The following is a 19,482-nucleotide window of genomic DNA, read 5'->3' on the forward strand; positions in this document are numbered from 1 at the left end:
TTCTTCATCCAGTCTATGTTGTCACGTCTTTAATATTATCAATATTTTTTTTCTTGTTATACACATATATTGAGATATTAATATTACGTTCTAATAAAGTAGGTTTTTATATTCCATAGATGTATTAAATAGTCCTTATACTACTAAATTATAAGTCGGATACTATTTAAAAAGGATAAGTTCTTTACAATATGGCAACACCGATTAGAGGCGAAGTTGCCAATTCATTCATTTATTACCTTGTAGTACGCGTCGCACGTGTGCGGTAAAGCTTTGTTGCCGCTATCTCCCCGGCTGTATTAACGTATTTTCTTAGCTTGTAGTTCTTAAGTGTTTATTTTATTTACTTTTTCTGTTCAAGAACTGTAAAATATGGTTCGCCAGTGCCAAATTTGCAAGAAATTTGACTTAAATAATCCATTTAAGTCTTGAAACGACTTTCGACCGGTAGGCAACTCTCAATTTACCCATTAGGAGTCAGTGGCGTTGTTGTAGAAAGGCGCTTATTTAGATATTATTTTAGTAAAATGTAAAATCTGAATTTTTTCTCTTACATAATAATTTATGTAAAGGTTTTTGTAACAAAATCATAATTATTATAACCCTGTTAATAATTAATAATGTTTTTATTAAAAATATATTCCGGTTTATTCTAAAATTATCTTCAGAATCTAAAATAACATACAGGAATTTTAAAATGATATTACATTATGAAACAATATTTTTTAATATACCGGGTTCTTCTCAAAAGTGGCTCACACCTATAACTTTTTTATTTTTTCAGATAAAAAAACAGATTTGAATGTTAGTAGGTATATGACATAAATTAGGATTGATTGACGTATTCAATTGTTTTTGGTCTCTTCCCGTTTCACCAGAAATGATTACATCTTTTGATTTTTAAAAGCACCCTCGGTATATTGCTACTTTATTCGATAAAAAATGACACTCTGAATAGAATGACATATCATATGTCAACTTTTGACATTGTCGCTTAAAAACAAAACGTATTTTAAATTTCAATCCAGGGTGCCATGGTGTTGTTAAAAACACTAAGTTTTAATCAAGAAGCCTTGGAAAAATAGTTTTGATCGTTTAATGGGTTTCGTGTCTTGTCTAGGCCGGTTAAAAGATGTACAAATCGTATTTTTAATCATATATGTTAATTTTTTTCAAATTGAACAAGGGTGACTCATTAGCATATTTGGAAAAAGCATTTTTTTATGAATATATTGATACCACACACTTGGTATTTCGAGTCAAATTGTCGTTATGAACAGCGTGTTACAATTACAATTAAACCATATGCGAAAATGTCAAAAGTTGACATATGATATGTCATTCTATTCAGAGTGTCATTTTCTATCGAATAAAGTAGAAATATACTGAGGGTGCCATTCAAAAATTAAAATTTATAGTCATTTCCGGTGAAACAGGAAGTGACCAAAAACAATTGAATGTGTCAATCAATCCTAATTTATGTCATATACTAACATACTAAATCTTGTTTTTTTATTTGAAAAAATAAAAAAAATATGGAGATGAGCCACTTTTGGGACGTACCCGGTATAATAAAGACATTACCAAGTTAAATAAATGTAGTTTTCATTTTATCCACTTCCTACCACCTTCCTTGCTTTAATGGATTTATGTTTTCTCTAATTTACACAAATAAGACATCACTTAACCAGAAAAAAAAATTACAACAATCATATTTTTTTTTTCTCTCCCTGTCGCCGATTCTATTATATCTGTAGAATAGATCCTGTTTTGATTAATATTAGGGGTTGTAAATGTTTGACTAAAATTAATATTTTTTTTAATAATTTCAAAAATTACGTAATTTCGATTATAAAATTTCTTCTATAACATGTATTTTATTATTTTTATCCTTTTTGGACTCTAAGAGGTTTTTTCTAAACTTTTATTTAAAAAAACCTCTCCTAAATCTTAATAAAATTTAAAAAAGTTTAAATACCATATATTTTTAATTTAATTATAGCTTCATTAAAATAAAAAAATTAACCGGCTATGATACGGAGAGTTCAGGTGTACTTGAGAAACGAAAGACAGTGTTGCGTTTCTCGTCAGAGTCTTCAGGAAACGACCGTTACGACAGAGACAACCTATCTATCGCTCGTGTCGCACTCGTTATAACCTAAAACAATAACACAACAATAACAAGACATTGTCTGACCGCATGTTCCAGCTATTTATGAATGAGATGCTCAGTCTATATTTTATTTTAAGTCTATGGTCCTAACGCTTTAACCACGCGGCCACCGAGGACTTGAACGATTCTATGTAAAACTCTTACTTAAAAGATAATGTTTAGTGAAAGTACTTTTTTATTTACAAACATTTATTTACTTCTGTTTTTAGTATTTGTTCTTATAGCGGCAACATAGATACATTATCTGTAAAAATTTCAACTGTCTAGCTGCAACGGTTCATAAAATAGACCTTTGTGACAGACGGACGGATAGACGGACGGACGGACAGCGAAGTCTTAGTCGTAATAGGGTTCCCGTTTTTACCCTTTGGGTACGGAACCCTAAAAACGATAAAAGTTCGGTATCAACAAATGAGAATTAAAGCTAGCACTTTTTTATGTAAAAAAGGTGCTCTACGTTTAGTCCGAAACGGTGAAAGCTTTTCAAGATATCTGCGTTTAAAGAAAGGTTCCGATGGTGCATCGACTTTAGTATAGCGAAATCAGTAGATTAATTTATTTAGAATTTCTTTACATTTTATAATTTCACTAATACTAAAATCCATGCGTCGTAACTTTTAAACGCAAATATCTTGAAAACCGTTCACCGTTTCGAACTAAATGAAGAGCACCTTTTTTACGTAAAAAAAGTTCTAGCTTCTTGTGTCATTTGTTGAAATTATTGTATCTATAAAGCTGCGTCCACATAGCTCGCGAGCAGGCCGAACGAACACGTAAAACACGAGAAACATGGCAAACAGTCGGTGCGAGATGTTCTCGGCGCTCGCAACGCTCGCGGTGCTCCACATACTTGCGATCTCATAAAATGAGACGGTTCGGAGCCATACGAGTATACTTTACGGCGTTTCGTGGCGCTCAAGCTCTTTGTGTTTGTTAAATTTTTAGTTTGGTTTCATTCATAGGATTCGGTTAGGTTAGGTACATGATTTTTCTTATTTTATTTTGTTCAGAATTACAAATATTTGTGTTGTTCTTGGATTAATAATATTAAATATACCTTTAATAAAATATAACTCTAAATTTATATTGTCTACTTATCTTAATCTGATCTTTGAGAACTTTATTTATGCTTTGCTTGGAAACTAATTACTATTACTATTTAACTCTTTCTTTAACCGGAATACATTTCCTAAAAGTTGTATTTTTTCTTTCTATATGGGGACCAACTGAGTTAATAAGTCTTTCAAAATCAGTAGCGAGCATGCGATAAAAAATATTAAAAAAGATTCTGTCTGTAAATCGAGTAGATGTTTACTTTCACTGTGCTGGACTTTTGAAGTTATTAAATATCCAACACCGCCTTTTTTCTCTTTGTCTCCTTCGTTTTGCAATAATGATCGCACTAGCAGCCGCTATTAAAAATACTTCGGTACCATCCATGTCCGACGAGCACGAAAGCAAGCACTACATGACAATGTAGACGCCGTTATTTGCGAGCCGAAAGATCTTGAGAAAACGACAAACAGGAAGGCCAAGCAATGCAAGCACTATCAGAAGCAAGAGCGCAGCAGGATCACGAGCAATACGGACGCGCCGACGGATAAAATAAGTACCACCAGTAGTACAATCTATCCTAGTGTAAAGAGACCCTTTCAGAGGCGTTACAGAATTTTACACGCATTATATCGCCATTCGTCTTGGCATTAAAATGTTTGTAAGGGTACCAAATTTAAAAAAAAAACAGTTTACCAATGTTCATAAAAATAAGCAAAATAGCTAGGTATATGTTATTTTTATTTAACCTTTCGTACTTTTTCTAATCAACTGATACACTTCCTTAATTTAGTCCCGAAAATCGTGTCAGCTTTTTTTAGTTGACACACTATATTATTAATGGATTTGAAAGTGCCTGCTGAAGTAACATTACATGAATATTTACCAGACGGTAAAAATTGAGGTCAACGTACCTACTTCCAATTGATAAGCTTGTTTGTTACCTTGCCAACGTGTGTTTGAAACGAACGCATTTCAATTCATTCTCGATAAAATCAGAAATGAATGAAATTGATTACGGTGTGATGGAAATGCTGTTTGTATAATATGTGCTAGTAAAAATGATAGCGCTGAGTTGGAAAATTATTTGCTGAAGCAATAATGGGTAAATATTAAATTAACTTAGGTATGCTTATTTATCATGTAAAATCTAGAGATTTAATGGATATTATTAGTAGGAAATAGAGTATTTTTAAAGTTTTCTGACTATTTAAGACCGTTGCCAAAACTCATACAATAAGTTTATCCAGGTCACTGAAACATATAAAAAAGGAATTTTGACGAGTTCTACACTCGTATTCTAAAAACTGCAGAGAGAAAAGGTTACTTTTTAATTTAAGTGTGCATGTGTGCCTTTAAATCATTCTTGAAGAGAAATGTTTGTTTAATTACGTATATACAGGGTGTCAAAAATATTGTATCTAACTTGCGTGGATGATTCTGCAGATGAAAATAAAACAAAAAGTTTCTATGAACATATGCCCTAAAATGCTTCCCAAATAAGTTATTGGCACATATTTTACAGTATTCATTTTAAGTTTGATCTTAATATCCTTAGCTACCGTAATAATAAAGTCCGATAATTTGTGATGATAACCGATTCCGCTTGCAAGCCAACAAACGTTGGTGGGTGATCAAGAAACCTCTAGTATAGTGGAGAAATCCACCAGGGTACACAGGCGAAAAAGTTGTTAGACTTTTTCAAAAGAATAGGATTGGAGAATGTAATCCCTAAAAGTGCCCATGAATGTACGATCTGAACTGACGATCTAAATTTTGTAAGGGCATATACTTTACTTACACAGCAATTACTTATGGAGCAGTTGCTTGGTATACAAAACTAGAGCAACGTACAGCAAGGCAAAACCTGTGCAAAGTACAGAGACTGGCATGTATCTGCATCACAGGTGCCATGAGAACATGTCCAACAGCAGCAATGGAGGTCATTCTAGACCTAACACCACTGCACATTGTCGGTAATTATGCCAATGCGACAATGATTAGAATGGTTACTGACGGAAACAGTACTGGGAGAATTTTCAGGTCAGGGGCTTGGAACACCCTCAAAAAGAAAATTCCACTTCTCCAACTCCCAGTGGATGACATACCAAGAATTTACAACTTTGAGAAACACCTCAATGTAGTATTGAGTAATAAAAAGGATTGGAAGAAAGAGACGCTTACTCAGCATATAAAAGACCATACCATCATGTGGTATACGGATGCTTCCAAAACCAAAGCAGGGACAGGGAGAGGAGTATTTGGGCCGAAAACCATCGGAAATTGCCATCCTATCCGATAGTCAAGCAGCACTTAACGCGATCAACTCAGTAGCCATCAATTCGAAGTTGGTCAAAGAATGCCTGGAGAAGCTCAACAAATTAGGCAAAGAAAATAAAGTCCTCCTACTCTGGGTGCCTGCTCACCAAGGGATAGAAGGCAATGAAAAGCAAATGATCTAGCTAGAAAAGGCGAACACTAAACTAATTGGACCAGAACCGTTCTGTTTTCCAAACGGGAACCAACTGAAAGCGGAACTGAAGAATCTGGAAGGCTCCATCCGTAACTTGGAATGGGTGTCCTCCAACGGTCTAAGACACTCGAAAAAGTTCCTTAGAACTTATGACCGAGAAAAATTAAAGGTTTTCCTTGATTTAAGTGAAAACAATCTTCGAATTGTCACGGGGTTTCTAACGGGACACTGTCTCCTCAACGAACACCTCAGTAGGCTGAAACTGAGAAACAAAGGCGAATGCAGATTTTGTGGGGAAAATGGGGAAACACCAGAACACCTTATCACTGAGTGCGCCGAGACGACGACCATTCGTGCCATGAACCTTGGTACGTCTGATGTCGAGGATGGAGAGCTGGCCTCTGTGGAGCCGTCTCTTAGATACTGGCTTTTCTTAAAGCCCTGAGACTGTAAGATGAGTTATAACTCGTTATAACTCAAGAAAGGGGAACACACAATAGATCTATAAGGTCGCGGTGATTAACTCCCCTCCTAAACATTCTACATTCTACAAGGCCACACACTTATTAGATTGCATTAATGTCTAACAATGCGAACTTCAGTGTTGGGACTGTCACTTTTTGAACTGCAGGAAAACTGTGTTTTTACACACAAAAACATATCGTCTATGCGTTTTAATTGAATGATCTTTCTGACAGTCTCTGAAATGAAAATGTTTTTAAATAATAACGCTAGGAAACAAGACCTAGCGGCACTTCTCGTGCTTTTGAAAAAGCCAATTATAAAGACAAAAAAGCGTTTGTGGGTGAAAGATTGGTTGTTACAATGTGATACAATTATCTCACATGAAGTTACTGCGAAAATTAAGAACTAGTGCAACAGATGATCTTAAAAATTACCTCAGAATGGATAACACACCTTTTAATGAACATATCAAAAAAAGTTTTATTTATAGGAAAGCACTTCGCATATTGGTTATTTTTTTCTTTACAGAATCAATAGTAGCATTTGTATCAGCAACTTTATAAAATTTCAGCAATTTTTCACTTTACTTTTAATTTTCCACAGACAGGGTAATTGCCTACGGTCTGTATGTGTATGGAGAAATTTTAACTGACAATAAAAAATCGACAGTTCTGGACTGCCGGCGAACTAACTGTATGTGAATGGGCACCTTAAGGATCAGAAGAGGACCACAAAAGATCTGAAAAGATCGCAGTGGATCAGACCGATAGCCACCTCGAAGAACCTAATCCAATCTAATCTTGGTTAGCAATTTATAAGAAATCGCTAAAGAAGTAGTCATTCAAAAGTATATGTATTTTCCGTCATTTTTTGGATATCGCCTCCCGGGTTAGTCGATTATCTCGCAGGACAGACTCTAGCAACTAATGCAACTTGCTTCAGTAAGTAGATATTAGTAGGTTACATATTAATCAGCAAATATTACGTTTACTCTGTATCCAAATTTCTATGATACTTTGTAAATTAGCCTAAAAACTTCGGTAACTTTGTGTAATTTCCTGTGGTTTATATTTTGACAAAAAAAATTTATATTTTGGAAAGTTGCTGTATAGCAAATAAACCAACAAATATTTGTAGCTAGGTATTTTAATAGATTATAGGAATTTTCATCAAAATAATCAAAGGTTCGTATAGTCTATAATCTGTGTATTAAAGTGAACACAATGTTTTTTCTCTAAATTGACCTTGTATTTTGTTTTATGATTGCTGGAAAAATATACATTTAAAGTGAGACGTTATTCAGTCTCCATAAAATAATGCTATTGAAACAAAAATAGTAATGAAAATAGGGATTGTATTAGCGGTTTAACGATTTACCGATAAGAATATTACCAATATATCATCTTTTTCGGTAATTACGGTAATCGTTAAAAAATAAATACACACTAGGCTAAAAGGCAGCAGCCAAATTAACCAGAATTCAGAAAGTTTTAGATTAGGCCGAGGTCAAAGATTTACCAGCACTGTTGCCAACTTTATTAGGATGGTAAGTACCTACTATATATATTAAAATATTTTTCACTATAACGCTATTAAAATATTCATAATTTTTATTATTGTTTAGGAGAAATTAGAGGAAATATTTGAAAATAATATTCGAGGCCTTAATAGCCATTCTGCCAACTATTGTAGAGTCCAAGAAAGCTTTTTCTGCGACAGAAACAATGGGCACTAAAATTAGATCCCAGTTAAGCGATGACTTACACAAGCTTTGTTTCCTCACAGGTTTTTCTATCAAACAGAAGATCAATAGGTTAATAAGAAAAGATAAATTATTCAGATATCTTATAGTACGTTGATATTAGCATATTTAGAAAAAAAATTATAAAGTTTTGATATGTTGAGGTTATACGTACTAAAGGAGACTTTTAAAATCAAAAGAGTTCCTAATTGTAAAATGTGAGCTTCACCCCCAAAAACCACCCCCAATACGCACTGCGGTGGTTTTTCACGTTTTCCTCGAAAACAATTAGTCGCACAGAAAATAAAAAAAAAATTCTTGTCAAAAATATTCCTTATAAAATTTGCTACAAAAAAGGTTCTATTCATTATTTATATTTATCCAATGCATTTCGAGCAACAACCGTTTGAAAAATGGAGTACAAAAAAAATACAGATCGCCTTTCAAATTATAGTCTTCCAAGGTATTTTAACGTACTAAATATACACGCAGATATAATACTGTATAATATAAACAAAAACATTGCCTATTCCACTAAAATAACATTCATACTTTCATCTACATATTGTCATCGTCTATAGTTTCTAGAATGTGCTTAGTATTCGAACAACTTTGCCCACGACAGGTTCCACACATAGTTGTACATTTCATGCCGGCTTTAATGCAACTGCATCTTTTTACACAATCTTGTTTGCTGATGTTCAATTATTCATACTGCCATCAAAATATCTGAGAAAAATGAACAAGTTCTAGTCGTTGGACAAGATGTCGATCTTGTTGTTTTATTAGCAGCACTTTCCCCCGATTAAATGACATTCTTTTTCTGAAAGAAGCCATAGGTAATGTGAAACAACGAATGTATAGTTCGAGAGACTTGCAGTCATCCAGTATTATACGTAATTTAAAAAAAAACAATTTTATTTATTTACGCTATTAGCGGGTGTGACACAACATCAGGATTTTTTGGGAAAGGAAAACAGCACGTACAAATATTTAATAAAGAAAAAGACCTTGATATCGTTGATATTTTTAACAACGCAAAGTCAACACTGCAAGAAATTGAAAAAGTTGGAGAGACGTTTATACTGAAACTATACAAACTTCAATCATCTAAAGGTAGCCTTAGTGAGTAAAGATACGCTTGTTGAAACTAAGATACGCTTGTTAACTAACTTATTGAAAGTTAGTTGGTCAAACAAACAGCACGGTACTTTTATCAAATCACATCTGCTGCAGCTAGGCAACATTCCCGGAGAACATATCTTCAAGTACAAATATGGCAAGAACAACCTATAAAACCCGACCAGTGGGGCTGGAAGAAAATCAACAACACCCTGTCACCTTTATATACAACAAAATCGCCCGCTCCTGCTTCAATTATGTCATTAATAACGTGCAACTGCAATCAAGATTGTAGAAAAAGATGCAGTTGCACTAAAGCCGGCATGAAATGTACAACTATGTGTGGAACCTGTCGTGGGCAAAGTTGTTCGAATGAGCACATTCTAGAAACTATAGACGATGAGAATATGTAGATGAAAGTATGAATGTTAGTTTTTTAGAATTTAGAATGAGTGGGAGGGGGGTTAATCACTTCGACCTTACAGATCCATTGTGTCCCCCTTTCTTCAATCATAACTCATCATACAGTCCCAGGGCTTTGACAAAAGCCAGTATCTGGGACGGTTTTATAGAGGGTAGTTCTCCATCTCCAATATCAGTGGTACCAAAATTCATTCTAAATTCTAAATTCTAATTCTAAAATGAATGTTAGTTTAGTGGAATAGGCAATGTTTTTGTTTATATTATACAGTATTATATCTGTTGCGCGTACATTTAGCACGTTAAAATACCTTGGGAGACTATAATTTGAAAGGCAACTTGTATTTTTTTTGTACTCCATTTTTCAAACGGTTATTGCTCGAAATGCATTGGATAAATATAAATAATGAATAGAACCTTTTTTGTAGCAAATTTTATAAGGAATATTTTATAGAAGTAAGTATAAAATTTTTTGTGGGACCAACGGGTTCTGAGAAAAAAGTGAAAAACCATCAAAGGGCGTATTGGGGGTGGTTTTTTTGGGGTGAAGCTCACACTTTAAAGTTAAGAACTCTTTTGATTTTTTTTTTACTTTTGAAGTATCCTTTTGGTGCGTCTAATCTCAACATATCAAACCTTTATAAATTTTATCTTCTATTCGGCTATTTTAGGTGTAATATAAATATATACTATTAGCTAAGTTAATTATACGTACTTAAATAGTAGCTAATAATAATTTCGTTAAAATTTAAGATTATATTTGTTTTTCCTGTACTATGAAAACGTTTTATTACATATTCATACAATGCGTTTTGTTACATATTCCTATAATACAATTAGAAGTACCTATTTTTTTAGTTGTTTGAGTAGTTTAGTTTACGGGATTAACCATTTTAGAACAAGCAAAACTTTTTATCAATAATGCTCAGAAGAATGCATTTTTTTCAAAATGTCTCAAAATGTTTCTCATAATAATAAAAAAGTTTTTCCTCTTGTAAAGAAAATCCGGGGACATACTGTAGAGTTCTTATTTGAATTTTTATTATTAAATAAGTAAGAAAAACAAGATTTATATCTGAATTATATATTATATAATTATATATATAATATTATAGGTATATTGGAGAAAAATTCTTATTAAAAATACTTAATAAGTTAGTGTCATCTTGTAGATATACAAGATATAATAGCGTATAACATCTACTTGACACAATTTCAGTTCCAAATTAGGAAAGTGTATCAGTGATTCTAGAATAAAGAAATCCAAGAGGACATTCCACCGTACACAAAGAGGCGTTCGGCCTTCCTTTTTTAACTCCTTTCGAAGAAGTTCTTGTCCCATTCATTTCAAAAACTGGTTTGCAAATCCGGCGTATCACTGCAAGTAACCTTCTTGGACCCTGTTATTCGCTCTTGGACGGCAAAATGGCATTTGTAAGCTACAGAAATGTTTTGTACTTTAATACTGGCGAGAATAATTTTATAAAAGGTCTGATAAATATTTATACAGAATTTTTATATATTTTTTTCTGTCAAAACTGTAACGAAAATATATTCTGAATATTAGTCTGTTATAAATATTAATCATTGTTCTGTATTATTTTTTAAATATACTTCAGATTTTCTTATCCTTCAATGATTTTAAAAGCAATTAAAAAAAATCATAACTCCATTTTTAAATCATTATGTTAAATATTTTAAAATCAATATCTGGTAAATATTATATTAAAAAATCTCGATTGAGTCTCCTCCTACGAGTAGGTATATAATATAGAAACATTAGTAATAAATTAACTAAGTGTGTGATAAAGCAGTGGAAAATTGCCAGAACGTATTGTTTGGCAACACATGACTGCAATTATTTAATACAAATCTTTCCATTAAATAATTTCTTATCATCTATTAAAAATAAATTTTAGTAATTATCATTTCTTTCTTAATGAAATATCAATTTGTTTCATGTTTTTTTATTCCTTTTGTATTATATTTCTTAAAAGCTCGAATAGAAATAGCCAGAGCATCCTTTTTAAAACCCAAAAAATGTCTGTGCAGTGGAAACATCATCTTAAAGCTTAGATTAAGAATGCTAAGGGGTTACATATTTGCAACTCTACTCTATGGTTCAGAGGTTTGGACACTTAAAAAGGCCGAAATGGAGAAGCTTGAGGCATTCGAAAGGTGGTGCTATGTATGCTAAGGATTGCATGGACTGACAAGGTTACAAATGCAGAACTGCGACGCAGAATTCAGAAGGACGAAGAGGGGATTAACACCCTTAAAAAGAGAAAATTTGAGTACTTTGGACACATGATGAGCGGACCTAAATATGCCCTGCTGCAGAACATAATAGAAGGAAAGATAAAGGGCAGAAGGAGCCAAGGAAGTAGAAGAACATCATGGCTCAAGAATTTGAGAGAATGGTTTGGAATGACTTCAAACCAGTTATTCAGAGCAGCCGTTAACAAAGTTAGAATTGCCATGATGATTTCCAACCTCCATTAGGAGATGGAAACCGAAGAAGAAGATTATATTTCGTCTTGTAATCTTTTTGTGCACATTTTATTTGTGCAATAATTATTGCAAATTTCAATAAGTTAAGCTCCTTATTGATACGTTTTTGAAATTCAAATCAATATCTGATTAAAGAAAGTTTATTAATTTTACACCAAACTGATATATTGCTTTTTTACTTAATTTTCATATTAAAAATCTTTCTATTTTCTTGGTCATCTTGGATCTTAAATATATGCCTATATATTTTCACGTATGTATTTACACCATATTTTCCATTTAACAGAAAATTATTGTTAGGCCGGCATTAGTCTATAAAATTTCTTTGTCAAAAATTTGATGTAAAATATATTTTATGAAGAATTTGACAGTGTAATATGTAATATTTTATAAAATATGTATATTTACGCTGTATAATTTTTCATCAAATGTATATTTTATAAAAGATTTTTGAGAAGGAAATTTTATAACGTAAACGTAACAGCGGCCTTATGTAGACATTTCTTAGAATTTATAAAATTATAGCAAAAAAATATAAATTTTTAATTTCAAACGATTTTTCTATACAGTTTTAAATAAATACACGATTTACAAAATACAAGTTTAAAACTTTATTGTCCCATTTACAAAACATAAAAATCCATAAATATCATTTATTTATAATTTGATATTTTAAGAGCTATTGAACTCATAGTTTTATTGGTCTCATTTTCACAAATTTATCCAGATTCAGTAATGATTTCATAACTTTTCTTTAGTTTTCTTTTTAGATACTTAAAAATATTATTTTTTCATTTAGTAAAAATTGTGCTGCAATTAAGCATCTATTTGGGAAATAGTGTCACTCTTTTCATTTTTTCCTGATTATTACCTACAACTTCTCATATCTCTAATGATATACACACATACAAAATTATCACATCTTTCGTATTCATATCTTCAGGCACTTCATTACTTTTTATTATGACAATATATGACAATAAGATATTCATTGTTATTTTAGAACAGAAAAAGTAACAAACCTGTGTTTCTTTTAGTTAATTTACTTAATAGCGTGAAAAATTAAATTAATCTTAATTCTTATAGGACACGACAATAAAACCCTAATACCCATAAATATTAATCTCTTTCATATTATCTATAATTCATATTTGTTCATTATTAATAACTGGATATCACTTATCACAAAATTTTAAATATTTTATCATTTCTTCACAACTATTTTGATAGTTTTATATTTAGATATGATATAAAAATGTGTAAGTGTAAAATTCAGCAATAATATACCGTTTATCTTTTCAGTATTTCCTGCAATTGCCACGTTTAGAGAAATAAAATCTTTACCAATTTTGAATTAATAATTTTAGTATAATCTTGTATGACACTAAGAAATATACTATAAATATTCTGCTACTAGAAAATACCGATTTTTTGAAAAGAAAATAATTCTGGGCGGCTGTTCATATCAGATACAAATAAGTAGAATGAAGATCTTGTAATAAATATAGTTACAAAATTTAGAGAACAAGAAAATGCAGCTGCGATAAAGCCTTACTTCATTAATTACAAGAGCCACCAAACATCTCTAATTCCAGATTTTGTAGAGGATTGAGGGCATATTTGATTTATACTCTATTTTTAATTAATTTTTATTTTGGAATAATTTTATTTCATTTTACTTTCCTGTAATGGCTTTTTCCAAGGACATAAATGAACACGTACCAAATTGTCACCAACATCGCAATCAGTTTTTAGGATAGTCGGGTAGTGCTAAGAAAAACACAAATATCTCACTTTTCGAGAAGAAAATAATTCCTGTTGATTTTTCAATTCAGTTAACGAAAAACCAGACATCGTTCCAGTAATATTTCAAGATAACGTTATAAAATTCCAAATTCCATAAAACGATGAAGATTATCAAATAAAATATTATACTTCCTATTTTTCAAAATCCAAACAATCCAAATATCATATATTAATTTTATGAACGATGCAGAAAATATTTAGATCTATTTTATTTATTCTTTACATTTTATCTACTTTTTTTCTTTTTTAGATTTTGAAATTTTTTCACACCTATCTATCTTGTAGTTTTGTCTTTAACTTTCTTTAATATTTTTTCTTCATAATCTCAAAATCTTATTACTCATTAATTTTTAGTTAAATATTTTAACAATTTAATATTGACCTTACGCTATTTTTTACGAAGTTATAATACAGAGTAAAATTTAAAAAAAACTGGCGTAACTTTTCTGGTAGTTTTCTATTAAATTCGAGATTAACATCTTTAAAACAAGTTTTTCCATAATATTCTGTTTTCCTACTTTTTACCAACCTAAAGTCTTTCTTGTCTATTTTTCTGCGATTGCCATATTCAAAGAGACAAAAATCAAAATGGTACCAAAAACTATCAAAAGGCAATAAAAACTCACTGCCTACTTTCGACCAACCCGATCATATTCTGAAAATTATTTTGCTGATCATTTTAGTTGACAAAAAGTACAAATTTTAAATATTTTTAGATTTTTTCTAGATTATTTTCTAACTTTCAAGATTTGACACAAAACGTCACAATTATCCGAAAAAATCCTAAACTTTGATTTGAAAATTTAAAAATCAGAAAATTTTTTATTCCATACTTTGTGAGCGATTGAGCGCATATTTTATCCAAACTCTCTTTTGTAGGACTATTTTTTTTCTTCACATTTTAAAATCGTCTCGTAATTATACGCCAAAAAAATCTACATTTCTTCTTATAATATAAATTTTGCGACAATTCAGCAACCTACCGTCTTTCTTCTGAGCTTTTCCTGCAAATACCACTTCCAAACAAACAAAAACGCACAAAATTGTCACCAATTTCGCACTCATATTTTCGGATAATCCTGTATGGCACTGAGAAAAAAAAACTAGAAATTCACACCAAAATTATCACTGGTTTTTCGAAAAGGAAATTATTCCGACCGGCTCGTCGTACGGTTTCGTAAACGAATATAAACCGCGATTCGGCTAGCTTCAAGCGCGCCACACACCGATACGATGTTGCTGCTGAACCAACTAAAACTGAGACTGAGGGACCGTTCACATAACCTGAGCGAAGGGGGGCCATAACGCTGAGCGTTTCGAAAATTTTTACGCACAGTCAGTAGTTTGTTGGCTTTAGACGGTTGAGTGTTGGGTTTGGCCGATGCAATTTGATTCCCCCTGTAGCTTTGGACGGTCGTTGCAGGAATTAGGAATGCATCTCGCAGATCACGACGTAGTTCGGTACTCGTTTCATTCTAATGCGTTACCATATTTGTGATTCGACGTTTAGTTTAGTGGATTTGTTGTAATATTGTTGCCATTAGAAGTGATAACCAATTATTAATTTTAGTTCATGCAAATATGTGGCTTATTGATCCTAATTCCTACAATACTAGATTGTTCCATCTAAGGCTGGTATTTATAGTTGCATCTCGAGACGCCAAGACGGTCTTGGGCTCTCGAGAGCGGAATCCACAGAATACACGAGCAAACGTCATTTTGGAAATTGCGATTTTCATTTTGGAGATTGTCATTTTGGATAGTTTATGTGATCTGTGGATAGTTTCTTAACCTAACTTTTTTAGTAAACAAAATAAATCCATTGTAAATCCGTTTTGTCTGATTAAACAGTTTTGAATTTTGAATATGTTAGAAGAGTTTGAGGATATTTTGGACCATGTGGAAGAAGAAAATCGTCTTCGAGTTCCAAAAAGGTATATACGGGATGCAGGAAATCCAATAGAAATGTTTAGCGAGGGGGGATTTACGGACCGTACATGCTAGGATAGATGGACCACCTCGTTATGACTTTTTCTTTGTAACGTTTAGGCCACATGCTTGACATATTGATTCAAAGTTTGAACAATTTTCATGTAACCATCGCCGGCATATAACGCATTTAATCCAGTCTTCTGTTTTTTTAGTTTTTCTGTAGTCTTCCCCGCAACCAACGCACTCATTTTCATAATCATCTATATTCTCGGCTTCTTCAGAGTCAGAGTCGTCTAATTTAGGCTCTTCGTCTGAATCGGAGGAAGAAATTGTATGCTTCTTATTTTTTTCATCTTTTTTGTTTTTTCTTGGAGAATTTGTTTTATTTTTCGTTGGCTACTTTGTTTTCTTTTTAATTGGACACTTTTTTTCTTGCAGTTATCAGATATATATATACGATAACACTCCAGTTATTTGACGTCGCACCTTTTTTACGGCTAGGGTTACTTCTGGAACAGGAGAAATTTTATCTAAAATTTGACCAAGTGTCAGATCAGTAGTAGTGACATTCTTTGGTGGAGTCTTCTCTAGTAAATTTTGTAACCCAGACGGACCAGGCTGTGGTGATAAAGGCCTTTCAATATTTTCTAAATTTGGCTTCTCAATAGTTTTTAAGTTTGTGCCAGGTGGGCCACCTGATTCTAAGTCTGTAACGAGAAATGCGTGTTCCGGAATTATGTGTGGATTAAAGGGCATTATACCCGTGGCACGAAAACTTGATAAAGCATTTTGTACTGTTGCGGATTTGCCCCAGCTCTCACCCAATAATTTTCCAAAATTCAGGCGGCTTAATTTTCGGTCTTTGTGATTTTTTACAAAATACCTGCAAGCTTCATAATAATGCCCTTTTAGAGATTTGAAAAAACATCTATCTGAAGGTTGTAAAACATGAGTGGTATGAGGTGGTAAACAAAAAAGTATGATGTTATGCTCTTCTTCAAATTGAAGTGTTTCAAGATTTGAAGTGTGCGAAGAATGACCGTGTAGTACTAATAGCACTGTTCCATTAGGCTTTTTAGGCAAAAAATGATTTTTTAGCCAATCTAAGAAAATTTCAGAATTAACGTAAGCTGATTTTTCACTCATTTTTATTCGTGAACCAGGTGGCAGACCATCGTTCCATTCCTCTTTTTATTTTTGCCTTTCATAATACAATAGGGAGGTAAATATCCACCCTCAGCATTAATGCAAGCAAGGACCGATATTGTTTCGCCTTTTTCTCCTGGACTAATACTTGGAACGCACTTAGATCCCTTTTGGGCAAGGACTTGACCAGCTCAGGTGTTCAATTGAAGTCCAGTCTCATCACAATTAAAAACATTACCTGGTTTGTCAAAAAGTAAATTTTCAGTTAACACTCTTTCTAAGTTCTCAAAATAGGCCTGCACTACAGGCCTAGACATTCCCATGGCTCTGGCAATGGAAACATTTTCAGCTTTTCGCACAACAATATCGGGCCTTCTTCTCAAGAACAAATCTAACCATTTTTGACCAGCCTTGCCTAAAATTAAACATAAACTTACTTAACAAATTTCTATTAAAACATTTCTAGTCATTATTCACAAACCTTCACGGGCACTAAATTTGTTTTCGATTCCCATTTGCTCTGCCAGGTGGTAAGACATTTCCCTTACTTCTTGTCGCGTTGGACAGAAACCATTTTTTGAAGTTTCTTAATATGATTGGCAAGTTTAGCTTTAGCATTTGCGCCTAGGGCTGAGTCCGGTCCTGGTCTATTTAATTTTTGTGAATTGTTCAATTTTAGTCTTCTCTTTAGGGTAGTCTTAGGTATTGAAAAATGTTTGGCTGCTTGGTTTACACCCATATTACCTTCTTTTACTGCATTTATTGCTGATTGCAAATTATTTGAGGACCATAATCCTCTTGGAGGTACATTATCTTTACGTTTATATATATTAGGCATTGCCTAAAAGAAAAAAAAATATTTTAAAAACATGGTCCATCTATCCTTCCTATGGCTGGACCATCTCTCCTTTTTTGGGAGGAGAGACGGACCACTTAAAAAGTCCCGTTTGCATGCATTCCACTGTGTAATTTTTAGGTTAGGTGATAAGAGGAAGTAGATTTTGCTTAATATATTACAAAACTACAACATTCTACTTACGATATTATAAGACACTTCTATCACAAATATTTACACAAAAATTTATCAAACTATTAGATTTGAAAACATTAGTTATTTCACATTTTACAAGACGACACGAATCATAGACACCTTACTCTAGACAGACAGGTAATAAATAGCGAGAACACACGTGGCTATCCTCGGGGTTGCCATATCAACCACAATACACGTAGTGGTCCGTCACTCCTCGTGGTCCATCTCTCCTCCTTTTACCCTATATCAAACTTCTATTTTCTTCATTTGTAAATTTTCACAACTACTTTAATATGAATTTAAGCTAATAGCATCTTAACAAAGACGAAACCAAAAGATTTTGATTACAAGAAAGCATTACTTATCAGATTCAATGCTAGTGCAGAAAATCTTACACAGAAGAAAGAAAAAGACCACTAGCCATAAGGAAAATTGTACTAACAGAATAAAGAGGATGGCCCTATAAACAGGCAAACAGGTAGTACAGATTATTTTTGGCCAAATGAACATCCCATTCACTACGTACATAGAGTTGTCGACAGGGAACCGCATCAATGGAACAAAAAATTTAAACTTTTTATTCAAAGCAATGATAACATTGTAATCGCATATTTCAGCCGGTGCTATATATGACAAAAGCAGAAAGTTGCTACTGTGCGTAGGTCGAGGAAATCAATCAAAGCCATCCTATGACACATTCAACAATTCCGAAACCGACGGCGACGCGACGTGACGGATAGGTATTCTTGACCTGACAAGCTTTAATCCGAAAAATTCGCATATTAGAAAGGTTGTTAAAATATTCTGCTCGGCAGGGCATAGTAGAACATTCGCCGAAAGTTTACGACAGACATGATAAGCAAAGACAGAAACACAGTCAAAGCTGTAGTGGGTCTACTAACAAGGCATTATAAGCTGAATAGGCATCTAAAGTTATTTGGATTCACGGACAAAGCCATGTGCAGATTCTGTCAATTTGAAGAAGAAACGAAAGTACACATTTTCTGTCGGTGCCACAGCCTGGCAAATGTGCGGGGTTCTTTGTAATAAGTAATTATAGGCCACTGACAGTCTTCAAATTGCTAAACTTGGATTGGAGAATTTATTCTAAGGTTCAGAAGAGGATTATAATAGATCTGAAAAGATCGCAGTGGATCAGGCCGATAGCAACCTCGAAGAATCTAACCTAATCTAATCTAACGGCTTGACAAAGTTGCTATAGAAAACCAATGCAGGAACATGAGATGAACATCATGAGATGACAATTTGATAAAGGAGTATGACATAATTCTAGGAAATTTTGACATGTTATCGATGTTGTTATGACCGATATCTGTTTTTTATTAATATTACATTATCATATAAATATATGATTAATTGAGAGTTTTTTTTATATACATATACATACACATGTTTTTGTTGGATAATGACATATTCTAATAAAAATAGAGACAGAAGGAATCTCATCAACTATTAGTTAATTGAGCTACATATACAAATTATTCACAAAAATCCTCAAAAATCGTCTCTCCCTAAAATTACAACAATATCAACCAAAAGAACAGGCTATAGATTTAGATCGAACTTCGGTACAAATGAACATAATT

General features: G+C 32.8%; 1 protein-coding gene across 3 annotated transcripts in view; it reads right to left on the bottom strand.

Moving 5' to 3' along the window:
• Positions 1-15,042, bottom strand: part of LOC115884368 (lachesin-like) — a 94,111-nt gene extending 79,069 nt beyond the window's left edge. For all 3 annotated transcript variants that reach the window (XM_030902928.1, XM_030902927.1, XM_030902926.1), the window contains exon 1: positions 14,748-15,042. In XM_030902928.1, coding sequence (XP_030758788.1) covers positions 14,748-14,829 — 82 coding nt within the window. In that variant the 5' untranslated portion in view covers positions 14,830-15,042. The remainder of the gene's footprint in view (positions 1-14,747) is intronic.
• Positions 15,043-19,482: the final 4,440 nt, after the last annotated feature.

Source organism: Sitophilus oryzae, unplaced genomic scaffold, assembly GCF_002938485.1.
Source record: "Sitophilus oryzae breed Bouriz unplaced genomic scaffold, Soryzae_2.0 scaffold_227_pilon_pilon, whole genome shotgun sequence".
Lineage (NCBI taxonomy): Eukaryota > Metazoa > Arthropoda > Insecta > Coleoptera > Curculionidae > Sitophilus > Sitophilus oryzae.